The sequence below is a fragment of the Mobula hypostoma genome, chromosome 16 (genome assembly GCF_963921235.1).
Source record: "Mobula hypostoma chromosome 16, sMobHyp1.1, whole genome shotgun sequence".
NCBI lineage: Eukaryota > Metazoa > Chordata > Chondrichthyes > Myliobatiformes > Myliobatidae > Mobula > Mobula hypostoma.
The window spans coordinates 2,635,573-2,653,896 of record NC_086112.1 but is presented as its reverse complement, the minus strand read 5'-3'; the positions used below and the strand labels follow the sequence as shown (position 1 = coordinate 2,653,896).

Here is an 18,324-nt window from a genome sequence, read left to right as displayed (position 1 = left end):
CGATCGAAACACTTAATTATGTCTAAGTGTAACACCCTTACGAGCTCTTTTAGGTTCTTCCGATACCTTAGAACTCGTCTTGCTAATGGCTGCTCATAGGCACGCGTTTAAGCAATGCCGGCTAGAATGCACTTCCAGGGGAGCAGCTTGGTTGCTCGGGGTGCACGGCGCGCTGCCTTTTTTCGTAACAGTAAAAACATCTTCTGTTAGCGAAAACAGGTAACTAATGTAGGTCTTTCGCAACAGTGAGGTTTCATAAAGCAAACGTTTGAAAAGCAGGGGCAACTGTACTACGCGGTTCTAGGTATGACAGCTCACCTTTGTCAGACTTTGTGTTGTCTAATTCTGTTTCACATCCGGACTCTTTATACACTTGCTTAGTTCTGTGTTTAAAACTTTTCACTCAGTATGGTTTTTCTCTTTGGTTGTGCTTTTTGTCTGCACACTCCCACTATGGGACCTTAGCATGACACTTCCTGCAAACTTCTTCTTTGAACCAACAGCCATTTGTATCTTGGGAGGATTCGCCATATCGATAAAATTTTTGGCTTTTTGCACCATTCAGAGATGTTTTATGCATTTCACATTCTACACTCTTTTTCTGTCATTCTGCTGCATCCTTTGCTGCAGATCCTAACAATATTGCTATGGTCAATGCACACTCAAAGGTTAGGTCACTTTCTGACAGAAGCTTCTTTTGAGTGCTTTGGCTATGCATGCTACTTACAAGCCTGTCCCTTAGTGCATCAGAAAGTCCATCTCTATGGTCACAGTATTGGGAAGTTTGTGCAGTTTTGCAAAGTATTCTGAAATGCTTTCATCCTTTGATTAGTTCTTTTTGTGAAACCTAAATCTCTCAGCTATTACCAGCAGTTTGTGGTTCAAGTGATTTTATAAAATTGTAATAATTTCATTGAACATCTTGCTTGCTGGCTTTTCAGGAGTTAGGATGTGTAAGAGCCTGTACATTTCAGCAGCCATTAAGCTAAGAAGTGTAGTGGCTTTCTTTTGATCCTCCATATTGTTTGTATTACAACACAGTTCAACCCGCTTGATATACGTGTCCCAGTCTTCATTAGCACTATTAAATTTGTCAACTTTCCCGACTAAAGACATCGTCACGTTACTTTCACTTTAACTTTGCTAGTTGTGTATTTTTCACTATGGACTATGCAGTTACTCACACGTCCCTTTGTTAGTGGCTGTGGCGGCTTTTTCCGTACTGTTTAACTCTTTCTTTTACCTGTCTCATCCTGTAACTATTGGTGCAGTTAGTGTTATTCTCTGACATTCAGATTTGTATTCGTTGCCAGTTTGTTGTGTCTGTGAACTACGTATCAATTAAATATAAGTACACACACAGGATGTGACTTTAAATGGTGTACTCACATTGTAGTGAGAGAGAGCAGATCAATACGCATGTATAGACAACAGATCAATGTGCATAGCTAAGTTACCAGTCCATACATAGTGCTAAGGGGAGTCATTACTCTAAAAGAAATAAATCCATATGTGACAGTATGTATGAGTGAAAAGTATATGGTAAGCTTGCTTCATTCAGATAGATTTTTGTAACAATTAAAACTTACCTTATCAATGCCATTCTCTTATATGTGGGATGGCACTGAGAGTATCTGGATGCCAGAATAGCTAAGGTTTCACTTAAGACCTCAGCGAGGAGCTGCTGAGCTACCTTAGAGGGAACCGCAGTCCAGAGATCATAACGGAGAGCACAGCAGTGGTAATGCCACATTTGAACAGAAAAAGAACATCTCTCCCCCTGTCAAATTAATCAGTGAGCAACAATGAGTAAGCTAAAGATTTACAGAAACTCATTCTATTTCCAATATTTCTATAATGGGTTCAATGTGAAAAAGAAAAAAAATGGAGCAACCTACATTTGACTAGAAGACTGAAAAAAAAGCACAGGTAGATTTAATAAAAATGAGGCTTTTTAACCTTAATAAACGAAAGAAAATTTAGTCTAACACACATACATATGCTAAATTTGCATTTTAGTTACCCAAATTATTTGCTACAGAGGATAAATTAACTTAAGTTGGTTCAAATTGTTTTTAAATATGTAAGCAAGAAAGAATGAAGTATTATAAAACATCATTCACAACCTTAAATTAACAACAGGAAAATAATTTTAAAATGTACAGTATTTGAAGGATATAATTCTCACTCTGTGACTATCACAAACAGCTGTAAAATAAGTCATCAGATAATCTGCTTTTCATTCTTATATTCCAGTACGCAATACTATCAGAAAACCAAAAAAAAAATCAAATAGTTTGGGAAATCTTTTATTTCTTGAATAAAAGATCTAAAAGATGGGACCTCCAATAATATAATACTCCATTAGAATTATCCTTAAGGATCAGTCTTGGTTTGGTTCAACTCAGCAGTCTATAAATGCTTACCAATCTGAAATATACTTAGGAGAAATAATTAAACTAGAAATAAATAAATATAATCTTGAACTACCACAGGAGTTTTCAGCTGAGGTATGGGAAGTAGATAAATCATATCCACCCATGTAACTATGATCAAATCATTCAGGTTAATCTAGTCCCTTAAATTTGTTGAGACTATCATTATCAATGATACGAGGAATTGCGAAATTTTCCTAAAAGTAACTTTCAAAACTTGACATCATTTCATTTGAGAACAGGTGCTCCAATTTAAAGAAATTAGGGAGTAGAGAAACTCCTATTTAATAGCCAAAGAGCTGTGAAATTCAAAACTTAAGTTATATTGTTGTCTCTAAAAATCTCATGAAATATTGTAATTCTAATTAAAAAGCCACACAAATTAGAGCACAAAAGTATAGTTAAATGCTTCCTGAACAGTTCTCCAGAGAACACACAAGTGTAACACAAATCAGAGTCGTAATTACAGTTTAGGCATAAAATATTCCAAATAATTAGTATGTTCAATTTAACCTAATGAAATGAAGTACAGTTAATTCTATTAAACCAAAAAGAGCAATGAATCAAATTGCTTCAAAAATGACTTAATACCTTAATTACTTTAACATTATTTAAAATTCTATTACCATAATTAAGGTATAAGCCTAAAGTATCTTGAAATTTATGTATGTTTATTAACAATTAGACTGAGAACTGTTTCAGCACTGGAAAAGCATGCAAAATGTGTATTGTATAAATAGTAAATGAAAAGCTGAGATAGCTTAATATTTGGATCAAGAGGGAACCAATAATTATGAGTGTGAAATTGAGGCTATCAATCTAGTCAAGTAGCCACTGGCCTATGCATACTCCCATTATTTTATATTTAACCGGAAATCATTATTCTAATATTATTAAGCATAATGAGACTATAAAAATAGACTACTACTGCAGAAACAGATTAAAAATCAAAAAATTTCTAAATTAATTCTCTCACCTCATAAAAAGATTTGGAGTCTTCCCAGTGGTGGCTCTGTGCATCTTGCAAAATACTTGTGGCACAAACTCTTATGTTGTAGCTTGTTATTTGAAATTGAATAATTCTGATGAATTCCTGATACTGCCGAATTGGTATCAAGAATAAAGACCTACTCAGAAAAAAATCAAAACACATTTATTTAACGTGTTGGCATAAGATCATCTGCACAATTCCCAATGCTTGATTATGATTTATCAATCATTCATTTCCTCTTTGCCTAAAGGTAATGTTCGTACTCAAAACAATTTTATAATTTATTCTTTGCTGTGCAATACTATCATGATCTTGATTGTATTTAGGTTCTCTTCTCGCCAAAGTGTCAAAATAAAATAAACACAATTTAAACATTGCTTCAATATTTTGGCCACAGTGTCAATGATGTAAAAAGTAAATGACATAATAAAATGTAAATAACAGCACACCTGTATGCAAAACCAATTATTCTTTTCTTATAATACAGATACAATTAGAAGACATGAGTAGCAACGAAAACGATTCATTTAATTGCATATTTTTAAAAAAATCTTAACTCTTTTGCTTTGAGAATGAAGAATTTACCTTTGGCTCGTTTCTTTCAGCATGTTTTCGTATCTGGTTAAGAAATTGTGAACAAATATTGCTGTAGAGAGGATTATATACATATTTTGTAATGGAACCTTAGAAGGGACATCTTTGCTTCTCTCTTCAAGTCGAAACAAGACATCTGCAGCTACTTTGGAAAAGCTATCCACAAAGTTTTCCCTATTGTCTCGAAGAAAGTTTTCACTACTTGCCAGAGCCAATGGAAGTAACATGTCAATTTCTATCATGATGTCAGAACAAAACTAGGGAAGAATAAGTGTAATTATTAAGAAAGTTGCACTGCACAATACGGTGAGAGAACTGTAATAAATAAAGTAGATTGAATCACAATAAAAATACAATATTAAATATGCTTATTGTTTTGTAAAAGATTAGTTGTGATGGCTTAATTTAAACAATACACACAAAATTTAAACATACTAGTATTGAAATATGATTTTTAGAATTACCAAATAACAATTATTCATGTTTAACAATCTCACCAAAATTTTTATCAGAGCTGAGAATGTAAAAAATAATCCATCCATACAACCATAATGATTTGGAGAAATGACTGGACTAAATTTACCAATCTCGTGTTCAGCATTGGCCAATGCCACAATTTCTGTGGATTCTTTTATGTGGACGAGATTTAGCTAGAGGTTTCTTTCTTCATTCTACTGGAGGTGCATAGCTGTGCCAATGTCATTTAATGCATGAATTCAGCTCTGTTACAATTTGCTCTTCTAACCCATCAACAGCTACAACAAACTGATTTGGACAAACTGTTTTTTGATAAGAGAAAAGGGAGAACATGCAGAGAAAGAGAACATAAAATCAGGCTACAGTTGTTATCAATAATTAAATGACTGAGGAAATGCACCCCAAAGACCAAGGTAAACAATCACAGACCCATTCATGCCCATGGTCCAATTGTATGCATCACTCTCTCACCCTTTAATAAGGCTAACTGCTGTTGAAGGCAATAAAAGAGAAATTGCCTGACTTCCTAAAGCAATAAAGTCGGGTCTGGAAGTCCACAATTGTCCAACACTATAATTAAATCTACTTAATTAACCACTCTTCCTTCCGAAGTGTGTCTAAATACCCTCAGGATAATAAGACTGAATAGGAACCAAAATTCTGGATTAACAGTCAAAGATGTATCACCCGTGAGGCTGTATCTGGAATATAGCTACATATTCTTGTGTTCTGAAATACAAGTTCATTGAGGAACTATGGATATTTCAAGGGCAAAATATATTTGTACTCAACTAACATAGCACAACCTTGATTATATTCTATGAATAGTTTAATGCTGAGTATTAACTATTACTCAACATGCCTAAATCAATATGACTTCCGGTAAGATTGTGGCGTGTGTAGACGCAGTGGCCTCTTGGTGCTTTTCCCTTTGTTAAATGTGCTTTTTTATTGTAAGTCTATACTGGACTCCAATAATGAGTGCAGCAGGTCTAGCGCATCAGTGTTTGGAGTAACCCGCCGGGTGGCAGGCAGTTCAGAGAAGGGGAGGCCAGCCGTTGGGTTGGGGGAGGAGAGTTGGACCACCAGGCCGCAGGGCCGCAGTAGGCGTGGATTGGGTTCGGAGGAGCTGACTGGGTGCAGGCCATGACTGCTGATTGCTATTTAAAGGCACCGGAGTTGGTGCATGAAGGCGGCATGCAGAGAATCTGAGAGTAACTGTCTTGGATATTTCTTTTGTGATTGCAAGACCCTGTTGGACACCGATTAACACAGGCCTGTTTCTCTTTTTTTGGTGGTGGCATGGGAGGCGAGGCAGCAGTGTCACCTCTGTTGTAGCAAGGACTAGGCCTCAAAACATGGGCTTGCCTGCTGTTGCAGGCCAGGTGAGGAGGAGATTCCGGAGGTGGCGTATCGTGGCGTCCGTGCTAGGTTGTGGGGGGGGGGGGGTAGCCTCTCCTATTGGTGCTATCCTCCAGTGTTGGATCAGTGGAATTATAGGCTGGACTGCTGGGAACTATCAAATTGCAGGAATCACAAGCAAGAGAAAATCTGCAGATGCTGGAAATCCAAGCAACACACACAAAATGCTGAGGGAACACAGCAGGCCAGACAGCATCTATGGAAATGAATAAACAGTCAGTGTTTCGGCCCAAGACCCTTCATCAGCACAGGAACTTGTTGCTCAAGGTCTTGGACTAAATATGTGCTTTCTTACATGACTATGTTCATTTTTTCTCTCTCATTGTTCTGAATGTGCATTTATGTCTTTGCACCTTGGCCCCAAAGGAACAATATTTTGTTCAGCTGTATCCACAAATGCTTTAAATTATAATTAAAGTTGATTGATTTGATAACAGGCCAAGATGGTCATTTGATCCTTGGTAATGAAGATTGAGGTTATTGTAATATAATGACATTGACTTCCAGACATATTTAATGAAGGTTCATTGTTCAGATAAAAGGGAAGTCAAAGGTCAGGGTCAGTTTATATAAACTAATATCTCCTGCGAAAGTAGTTAACCTTCTGCATCCTCAGGTGGCAGGCATCTATATTGTTTTGTCCCACCAACAGCACTGTGGAAACACAGGCCCCAAAGCAATCTTCTAATCTGGCTCAAAGTGTTGCCATTTACATGTAAATTTTATGTCCTTTTCTAAATTGACCTTTGTTAACTGTAGTGGATTAAACCCATGAATATTAGATGGGGGGAAATTAACAGGCAAAATGGTCATTTGATCTTTTATCAATTTTTATATTAGTTGAAGATATAGATTTATGGGACACAAGTGCATTTTATGACTCCTCAAGCCTACAGTGCTTGGTTAATCCTATCCTCAAACTATACACCCCAGTTCTTGGCTCTTCAAACAGAATAAACAACCACTCAATAACTTTCCTATTAATCTCACAGAACCTGACATGTTCTGTTAGCTTTCCAAACTTTTGAATACTATAGCAAGACTGTCTAAGATAAGTTTCTATGATTCTCCTCCCTCCTTTCACTCTAAACACCAATATTTTGTTAAACTGGTATTACCTTTGCCACTTTTTTAGGTTGTTCCTTCTCCATCCATTCGTTACAGGAAGTTTCCACTGACTCTGTACACATTGCTAAGCTTTTACCTGAACTGTACAGGTTTGCTTCTTGCTTAAGGCATTTTGAACATGCCTCTTCAATTACAGTCTTTACAGAGTGGGCTGCAGAATGTGCCAAACCCTTGAAAGCATTTCTCCAGGCACACTCAAGAGAAACACACTGCAATTTAAAGAAGAAATAATGCAATTCATAGAAATGCAAACATATTTGAATTCATATTATGATTCCATTTAATCATCCCAAAATAACATTTTAACTTTTAGTACTGCAAGATTTGTACAAAAATCTTACTTCTATTTATTGCAAGTAGTATTTAACACCATTTATTAATTAACACCAGCATAAAAATAGGTCTACTCTAGGGCCTACCTTCACAGTGTTATCAGTTGGCAGATGCACCTATACAAATTTATAACCAAACCTTTCTACTATTTATTTTCCGTCTTTCATGACTTCTTTAAAAACAACAAGCTGAACCTTGTAAGACAAGAGAAGGGAGGAAAAGTGCAATGGCAACTGGGAGCCAAAAACTTACTAGATCAAAACGAAGTTCTACTTCTCACAAATTCCTATTTGGGTAGATCCAAGAACATCAGAATATAAAAGACAGAAGCAATTCTCCTCACACGACAAATTCACCATCACTGGGATTAATCTGGTTAACTACTGCACCTCCTCACTCAAAACTATGACAAAAATTATGTGGGAGGACTAGATTTATGTACAGTATTGCAGGTGCATTCTTACCAGGGCTCTACGTAATTGGAGCAGGACATCTTTACTCTTGCAAATTCACTTACAAAGAAGATCACCATACCATCTGTTGTTTACATACTAACTTCTAGTAATTAGAGCATGTTGACACCCTGGTGCTTTTAATCAGCAACATCTTTCAATCTCTCATCTCTCAAAAAAAATACTCTACCTTTCTAATTTTTCCCAGCAAACTGGATGACCTCAGCTTTCTCGACATGCTTCCACTTTCACATCCACCTATGTACCTGCCAAGTCTCTCCACATTCTTCTCATGACCCACATTTCCACTTTGTGTTGTATCGTCTGCAATCATGGATATATTACACTTGATCTTCACAACCAAATCATCAATACAAATTGTATACTTCTGGGGCTCAGCACCAATCCCCATGACATCTCCCTGGTTACACAACTTGAAAATACTTTCACACCTTGTTTCTTCCTCTGTTAACTAATCCTCAGTCAATGCAGGTATAATAACCACAAAGCCATATCCATAGGAGCACTGTGGTTAGCACATTGCTTTACAGTACAAGTGACTCAGCTTCAGTTCCCACCCTTGCCTGTGAGGAGTTTGTATGTTCTCCCCATGAATGTGAGGGTTTCCTCTGTGTGCACTCGTACATCCAAGATGTACCGGTTGGGGGGTGAGGGTTAATTGGTCATTGTAAATTGTCCTGTAATTAGGTTAGGATTAAATTGAGGGATTGCTGGACAGGGTGGTGAGAAGGGCTGGAAGGACCTGTACCATGCTGTATCTTAATAAAATAAAACAAAATCCATTCTGTTTAATGATCTCTTTTGTGGCATTTTATCTGTTCTTCCAAGTTATAACCTCTGACAGAACAATTTGTCAGACTCAATATTCCTTCCATAAGTCTATTGACCTCTGCCCAAATTTTGAAACATTGTTTCTCTGGCTACAAAAAGTCAAAGGGCTGTACATCATCATAATACTGAAGTCCAGAAAACTATGGACAGCTTGCCATTGAGAGATATTTAGGCTCCACATAATCAAAAAATTTGTGGAGTTGAACAAAACAAATTTGTCACAATTTTAGTTTGAATGAAGGAGAGATCTTGGAGAGGACTGCATGGCCTAACTCTGGCTCCTATTGTAGAGCACTTAAAGTGAGAATATAAACAGTGCTGCTAGTGTTGTGAAATACAAATTTTAAAAATATAGTATTGTATAGTAGAGATTAGATTACCTCAGTCACAAGCAGTAACTGCTCATCTTGGGTGTTGGTTTTATTCATATCTGATGGTATATCAGAGTTTGTTGTGGCTTTCTTTAGCATTTCTAGCAAAGATAAAATTAGTTCAAAGTTCAAAGTGAATTTATTAACAAAATCTCACCATACAGAACCCTGAGATTCATTATCTTACAGTAAATCCAAGTAACATAATAGAATCAATGGAACACCACCCTCAACAGGACAGACAATGAGTGTGCAAAAGACAGCAAACTGTGCAAATACAAAACAGAGAAAATATCAAATAAATAAACAATAAATATTGCGAACAGGAGATGAAGAGTCCTTGAAAGTGAGCTGTGGGAACAGTTCTGTGATGGGGCAGATGAGGTTGAGTGAAGTTATCCCCTCTGGATCAAGAAGCTGATGGCTGCAGTGAGAAGAGAACATGGCCTGGATAGTAGGGGTCCTTGATGATGGATGCTGCTGATCATGACAGCGCTATTTGTTCAACGGTGGGGAGGGCTTTACCTATGACTGACTGGACCTTATCCACTACTCTTTGTAGGGTTTTCCATTCAAAAGAATTGGTCTTTCTATATCAGGCCATGATGCTATCAATCAATATATTCTCCACCCCATATCTATAGAAGTTTGTCAAAGTTTTAGATGTCATGCTGAATCTTCACGTGCAAGGAATGGGCTGCCAGTGATGGTGGTGGAGGTGGATAAGATAGGGTCGTTAGGAGACCTCTAGATAGGTACTTGGAGCTTAGAAAAATAGAGGGCTATAGGTAACCCCAGGTAATTTCTAAAGTAAGTACATGTTCAGCACAGCACTGTGAGCCAAAGGCCTTATATTGCTCTGTAGGTTTTCTATGTTTCACAAACATCTAAGGAAGTAGAGGTGCTGCCATGCTTTCCTTGTAATTACCCTTAAGTGCTAGTAATTATCACACTAAAGGACATTGATGTTATTCATTCTTGACAAAGCAGGCGTCTGTTGTTAGTCATATATATCAATGATCTGGATGATAATGTGATTAACTAGATTAGCAAATTTACGAATGATACCAAGACTGGGGGTTCAAAGGTTCATTTATTATCAAAGTACACAACTGTGAAATTCTTCTCCAGATAGCCACAAAACCAAGAAAGAACGGCAGCATGATTATCAACCCCCAAATCCCTTCTCTACACATAAAAAAGAACAAAAACAGAAAAGGCACATCAACCCCTAAATCTGCCTCCCGCACACAAAAAAAACTGAGAAAGATCTAGCAAAAAACACAGAATATATAAAACTACAGGACTGAAAAAAAGTCCATATCCAAAATTGAGAAAACTTGGGTAATATCATCTGGGAACAGCGGCAGACTCTCGCCTTTCTGGCAGCAGGGTGATCTCACCAGTGATCAAAGGGCAGTCTCTCCTCTTAAGCAGCAGAGCGATAGCACAAGCGATCAAAAAATAGGCAGCTGACGCTCACCTTCCACATTCGGCTCGATATATCAATCTCCCTTGTAACTTTAATCAACGAACAATAGAAGCTTTAATTGGCTAAATGGAGTCGAACATTGGCTTGCACCCCTTCCCACAGCCTTCTTGCCATGAGGTTCGTGCACGCTGCCTGTGTTTTCTGGATTTCTCTCAAAGACTGCAGAGTGCTGAAGCACTCAAATGATCTCAAAACCGTAAATCACAGGCTCCAACATTTCCAGAATCACATTCAAGATGAAAAACAAATGTAAATGACATAAAAGAAGTGAAATATATGGTTTCATGGTCTATCCTAAAGATGTCGAGCGCGGGAGCATTGTACGCAGGTGCCATCTTGGTGTAGTGGACAGCAAAGAAGACTATCAGAACTTGCAGTGGGATTGGGACAGGCTGGAAAAATGGCCAATGGAAGTTAATTCAGACAAGTATGAGGTGTTGTAATTAAGTCGGACCAACCAGGGTAGGTCTTACACGGTTAATGGTAGGGCACTGAGGAATGCTGTAGAACAAAGGGATCTGGGAATACAGGCCTATAATTCATTGAGAGTGGTGTCACAAGTAGATAGGGTGATAAAGAAAGCTTTTGGCACAATGGCCTTTATAGATCAAAGTACTGAGTACAGGAGATTGGATGTTATGTTGAAGTTGCATAAGACATTGATGAGGCCTAATTTTGAGTACTGTGTGCAATTTTGGTCACCTACCTACAGGAAAGATGTAAATAAGGTCAAATGAGTACAAAGAAAATTTACAAGGATGTTGCTGGGATTGGAGGACCTGTGTCATAGGGAAAAATTGAATAGGTTAGGACTTTATTTGTTGGAAAATAGAAGATTAAGGGGAGATTTGATAGAGGTATACAAAAAGATGAGGAGTATAGCAAAGTAAATACAAGCAGGGCAGGGTTTTTCCACTGAGGTTGGGTGGCACTGCAACTAGAGGTCATGAGTTAAGGGTAAAAGCTGAAAAGTATGAGGGGAACATGAAGGTAAACTTCTTCACTCAGAAAGTTGCGGAAGCGTGTATTGAGCTGCCAGCTCAATTTCATCATTAAAGAGAAGTTTGAATAACTACAAGGATAGTAGGGATATGGAGAGCTATGGTCCAGGTGCAGCTCAATGGGACTAGGCAGTTTAAATGGTTCAGCATGGACTAGATGGGCCAAAGTGCCTGTTTCTGTGCTGTACTTCTCTATTACTCTATGATTCCATGTACAAATATCAAGTTCTATATTCAATCTGAGTTCTCTTTAGAAATAAAGAATCTAAGGAAATAAGGTTAGGAACTTGCCTAACTTTATTGTCCTTCAATTTTAAACAGTGAGGCTGATTTTTCTGTTCAGATTCGAGTTCATTTTTCTTCCACATATATACTGAAACATACAATAAAATGTATCATTTGTGTTAACAATCAGCATAACCTAAGGATGTGCTGGGAGTAGCCGGCAAGTGTTGTCACACATTCTGGCATCAAAATAGCATGCCCACAATGCTCAGTAACAACAACAACAACAACAAAACAAACCCCTTCCTCCTCCCGTTCCCCTCCCCCCCACCACCCACCATCCATCCATTCACTCACACACACAGGCACATATCTAACCCCAGGATAGGCTTTCTCTAGAGTCTACTGAATGAAAATGACAATTGAGGGGCAAAGTTGTGCCACATATAAAGTAGCCAATGCTGGAGGAAATCAGCAGGTCAGGCAGCTTCTACAGAGGGGAATAAACAGACAATGTTTCAGGCCTAAACATCAGGACTGGAAAGGAAGTGGGGGGGGGTGGAAGGGCCAGAATAAGAAAGTGGGGAGGGGAAGGAGGACAAGCTGAAAAGTGATAGTTGAAACCAGCTAGGTGGTGGGGGGCGGGGAAGCAAGAAGCATGGAGGTGATAGGTGGAAAAGGTGCTCCTCACTTCATCCTCACTTCCCCACCACCTACCGTCCATGGAATTGAATGTTACTGGAGTCAATGCTGTTTTAGAAAATACAAGGCTACAAAGCTTCTGGGAGTGAGGTTCTATGGGCTCAATACTGAGTTCCTCAAATGTCAACAATACAAACTTAAAATAAATTCGTCATGCTTATAGGCACTGTCTGTGTTACATACTTCAGGAAGATCTCACTCTACACCATACCTCACTCTTTCATACCAAGACCCAATAGCATGGATGTGGAAGGTCCAGGTAAGCAATGGGAACTGCTCTCTCTTGAGTATATAAGAATAGCTTGATTCTGTACGTTGATTGAAAATGAAATCGATCATTCTTAATGGGCACCATGGTAGCATCGTGGTTAGCATGCTATGGCAGCTCAGGGCATTCTGGAGGTTAGAGTTTAATTCTATTGCCATCTGTCAAGAATTTGCATGCTCTCCCCGTGAACTGCATGGGTTTCCTCCGGCTGCTCTGGTTACATCTCACAGTCTGAGGACATACATTAGTAGGTTAATTGGTCATTGCAAATTGTCCTGGGATTAGGCTAGTATTAAATAGGTGGTTTGCTGGGTGGTGCAGCTCGTTTGGTCGGAAACACCTGTTACGCGCTGTATAACTAAATACATAAGATACTAATAGATAAGACGTACCTCGAACATTTCTGTCTTGCTGTTTAAAAGTGTTTTCCAGAAAGACCTCTGAAAGGAGTTCCTTCATTCTTTGTTCCATATGAAGAAGAATTCTTAACAGTTGGGAAAGATTTCTAAGCTGATGGGTGGTGAGATCTAAGTTTCTTATCTGCTTAGTCTGTTCCTTGGTAACTGACAAAATAAAGAAAGATTAAATTCTTAAATTACTACACTTAACTACAAAGCTAAAGATTATTTTTATTTGTCACATGTACATCAAAACAAAGAGTGAACAGTGTCATTTGTATCAAATCAAATTAGCCAGGATTGCACTGGAGGCAGCCTGTAAGTGTTACCATGCCAACATAGCATGCCCACAATTTACTAGCCCTAACTGTACATCTTTGGAATATTGGAGGAAACCTGTGCAGTCATGGAGAGAACATACAATTCTTTAAAGACAGCAGCAGGATTTGAAAACAGTAATTACTGCCACTGTGAAGTGATCACGCTAACCACTACAGTACTGTGCTATGTACCATACCGTACATAATAAATATAGCCTACATATATTTTATAGAATTCTTTAATATGTACTGTACTCCAGCAGACATTAACTAGGCTTTCTTAACAATATTGGAGGGCTAAATCACATACAATTATGTGAAGCTACTGAGTATGACCCTCACTTCCATAAGTGGAATGAACCAGGAATGTAACCACCTTCCATGAGTAGGATGAAACAGGAATGGGACTGCCTTCCATAAGTGGGTTGAAACAGGAATGGGACTGCCTCCATAAGTAGGATGAAACAGGAATGGGACCGCCTTCCACAGGTGGGATGAAACAGAAATGGTACTGCCTGCAGCAGTTGGCAGATTTCAATGAACAAATGCGATGAAAACCATAGAGATTGAAAAGGACATATTCAGGAACAGGAAGAACAAGGTGGGTTGCAAATTTAACAAAGCATTTCCATTTTTTTATAAGACATGTTAGACTACTTGGGAAAGTTGACTAAGAAATTGATCTGCAGCATTAAAAGCACATTAGAGCATCATTACTTGGTACTCCATAACATTTTGAAGAAGACAGAATAAATTGCTGCGATCAGTTATGTAGTTAGCATACACTGTAATAATATACACAGTCTCCTACAGAACCCATCGATTCCAACCTAGAAGGACAAATGCATTTACTTTGGTATTTTATTATCTGCCGCTTCCTCATCAGAAGAATGAACTCCAGGTTCTATATTAATTGTATGCAAGTTTGGAGTTGGTTCCCCATTCTACATGTTATTTCATATCGGCTTTCATACAATCCTTACAACAGCCAAGCATCTCTAAAGTGCATGACTATCTGCCTTCATTTGTGAGGAGCTCTGTTGCATCCTTCATCTGTGGAATTAGTGTTATGGAGTCCCTCCAGCAAGTTGGTGTGAAAGCAAGAACCACTGGCATGTTTAAATACCACTTTGTGCTCAGTTCATGCACAAACTTTAGGTGAAGACAGCACTGGGATAAAATGTCTTCAGTCCATTGTGCATCATTACTGTGGTAGTTTATCAAGCATTACCAAATCTTGTTATCTCCATTGGGGTAAATGTGCATTAAACAATACTGATTATGCATTATTTACTCAACAAAATGTCAAATAACTATTTAAAATATTATTTGACATTCAATAAGATTTTTCAACAATTCTTAAAATCTTGAAATATGTTAAATGTTCAGCAAGCAAATATTCTTGTTATTCTGTTCTATTTTTATTCAATTCACTTTTTAATTGAACTTTCTTGTTAAGAGTTCCCACAGATAATTTTAATTAGTGGTCCAGTAGTGAAGTACTTTCAAATTACAGTATAAAATACAACTAGATAACTTTTAGATTTCATTTTTTATTCCTACTATTAAAGTAGCCAGATGTTTAAAACTCATATGGTACAGGAAAAGGCCTTTCGACCCAGTGCTCCTACCAACCACCAAGAACCCATTTGCATTAATCCCATTTTATCCTCCCAAAATTCCGATAAAACCCCTCCCTGATTATATCACTGACTGAGATGTTTGGGGCCATTTATGGTGGCTATTAACTTGCCAGTGCATACATCTTTTTGACGAGACTGGAGCATGTGGTGGAAGGGGAACATACCAATTTTGTACAGACAGCACAGGGAGACAGGAGTGAGTTGAACCTTAGTGAGTTGTGTTTGCTTATGTACCTGCAAGATTCGGTCCTTTCACCTCTTCCCACCATCCAGGGACCTAAAGTGACTTTCCTGGTAAAGCAGTTCTCCCAACGTACTGTATGTGGTAATCGCAGTGTGCCTTCCTCCACAAGATTGACAATGAGCTTTTGCTTAGCTGCCACTTTAATTGGCCGTGCCACTCCAATTCCGACCTTACAATGACAGGGCCTGATGCAAGCTTAAGAAGCAGCACCTCGTTGCTACTTGCAAGACTCAATACTGAATTCTACAAATTTAGATAATTTGTTCATTCCTTCTGTTAATATGAGAGCCAGCCATTTTTATCTCAAATCCTAAATTTTTATCCACCGTTTGTTTTGCATTCTGGCTTGTTTGGCTTACCCTATACAATAATAGCGAGACTATATGATATTAGCAAACATTATTCAAAGGAACTTAATCAGATCTTGCTTCATTATTTCACATTAGAGCTGGGATTCCCAATCTTTTTAAAGCCATGGCTTGGATCCCTACCCTTAACTAAGGTGGTCCATGCATGCCAGATTGGGAACCCCTGCACTAGGGCTATTTTATGGTAGCCAAATAATTCCACTTCACCATGGGTGGTCCCAAGCTGGTTGTGAAAGGAGGAGAGGCGAGCAACTTCATTCCATAAAAACCTAGAGCTACAGAAACTCCAATAGATGATCCAAAGACCTCAAACCTGGAAGAGGACGGATCTTTGAAGTTGGGCTTCTTCTAGGGGAACAACTTAAAAGTCTGGCCCAGATCAGAGTATCAGAATATGGGTGATGGGTTTAAGAAAAGCTGCTGTTGGCAGACGATTCCCCAGTAGGGGTGATGGGTTTAAGAAGAAGCATTAATTTAACAATTTTCACATCTTTGGGATTTTGGAGGAACCCCATGTACTTACAGAAAGAATATGTGGAGCACATGTAGACAGCTCCAATGATGATTGAGTCAAGGTCACTGAAGCCATGAGGCAGCAGCTCTACCAGCTCTAATACTGTGCTGCCTATAGTGACGCAGCCAGTACAGCCATTCTCGTAATGCTCACTTAATACTCCTTTGTACTATAACATTTAGCTGGCAACTGTCATCCACTTTTCTTGTTTCACTCTGCTCTGTACATCTGTCATCCAGAGAGCTGTGTATTTTACTGCTCTCTCTTTTGCCCTTGTATTAGACAGCAGCCACTTCAGAATCACAGAACTGAAATGGAAGCAGTTCATTTTCAACCTTAAGGTGCTGCCTAAGAGGCTGAAATCATCTTATTACATATCCACAAATCATCAGATGCTCTAGACAAATCCTTTACTACAGACATTTCTTACTTTAATTACATTTTCATTCCAAACCAGCAAATTGGAGATATTAGAGAAATCAGCTATGTCCATCAAAAAGCATCAACTGGTTTTATTCGTTTGCTGCTCTGAAGATGAACGAATAGATAACAAAATGCAATGAATTATAATAATTTCAAAGGAATGTATGAAAGCTTTAATCCAACAGGTTCCAAATACTCAACAATACTACACTTCATAATGTTAAATTTGTTGCATATAGAGTATATACCAAATCACATCACTACCAGCAAAACAAAGGAAAGGCCCATAGGAACACACCATTTGTATGGTCTCCTCAAGGTCACCAGTCCTTGTTTGGAAACACTCTGCCATCCCTTTATGGATCTATATATTAGACCTCACTACCTGACAATATTGTTTTATTATCTTTCCTAGAAACAATGTGTAGTAGAGGAAATGGCTTAGCAACATCATCTTATGGGCAAGTCTGCAATAATTGCTAGCTTTCCTAACACTTACATAAAACTTTGCCACTGAGTATACTTTGCCCATTTAAGGTCACAGTGTCTAGCTGTTGTTAACTGATACATTCCATACATAATAGTTAATTGCCTCTTTTTAAAACTATTTTTACCACTGCCTGACCATTTCTAGATTTACTGGGTCTAATTTTAATATTTAGTGAGTTCTGGGTAAGCGGTTGATGGGAAGAATGCAAAATACATTTTATGACCTAAATTTGATGCCAGTGATGTTTAATTTCTATGCTGTAACTGTGCTCTGAATTGACAAAAAAACTTCAACTGGCTGGTTAGGGGGCGGGGGGAGGTAGAAATTTGACAGAACACATGCTCGAAGAAATTATTTCTAGCAGGTAACTTGGGCAGAGGTTTTTTCCATCTTTTCTATCCTGGCTGTTCATCAGAAAGAAGGCTCATGGGCCTGAAATATTACTTCTGTTTCTCTCTCCAGAGATACAGCTTGATCTGCTGAGCATTTTCAGTATTTTCTATGATGATGCAGTGCTGACCACAATTAGCAGCATCAGGTGATAGATCAAATTCAAATTCCATGACATGGAAGGGTTAAACCACTTGTTCTATTCCAACCAAGTTTTCCCTGGTTGATTTTGACTATCTTTGTCTTAATCTTTATTGTGTCATCTTGCTATCTTTTAATGATGCCAGATAATCACATTTGTTGTCTGATAAAAGGTCAGAATACTGGTTTATTATTATCTTCATGATTCAGAGATGTGACCGAATGAGGAGATTAAAAAAGAAGAAATTCCTAATCAACAGAATACACAAAATGCTGGAGGAACGCAACAGGTCAAGCAGCATCTGTAGAAGGCAAAAAACAGTTGACATTTCTGGCCGAGACACTTCATCAAATTCTTAAATCCCAATTTTTTGATTATCATTTGAAAATTCAGATGCTGGTTAAAGAACTCTCAAAACTCAAGAACATTTATCTGGGAATCAGATTTTCAATGTTATTGTTTATTTGTTGGGTAAATACTGTATAACATAATAGAAGAAATCTAAGGATTTAAAACTGAGATTGAATGACTTTTACAATGAAGAAATAGGATTTTAAAAGATTTTCTTTATTAAATTCATGTTCTTATATTAATATTTTATGCAAGTTCTCAAAATTTAAACAATTTATTTTAATCAGCAGCATACATA

The 18,324-nt window shown here is 37.9% G+C and overlaps 1 protein-coding gene across 4 annotated transcripts in view; it reads right to left on the bottom strand.

The window, feature by feature from the left end:
* kiaa0825 (KIAA0825 ortholog) overlaps window positions 1-18,324 on the bottom strand; it is a 309,600-nt gene that overhangs the window by 262,771 nt on the left and 28,505 nt on the right. For all 4 annotated transcript variants that reach the window (XM_063069273.1, XM_063069276.1, XM_063069275.1 and 1 more), the window contains exons 5-10: window positions 13,136-13,306; window positions 9,065-9,156; window positions 7,038-7,256; window positions 4,012-4,277; window positions 3,412-3,562; window positions 1,590-1,780 (exon numbers count right to left, since the gene is read on the bottom strand). In XM_063069273.1, coding sequence (XP_062925343.1) covers window positions 1,590-1,780; window positions 3,412-3,562; window positions 4,012-4,277; window positions 7,038-7,256; window positions 9,065-9,156; window positions 13,136-13,306 — 1,090 coding nt within the window. The remainder of the gene's footprint in view (window positions 1-1,589; window positions 1,781-3,411; window positions 3,563-4,011; window positions 4,278-7,037; window positions 7,257-9,064; window positions 9,157-13,135; window positions 13,307-18,324) is intronic.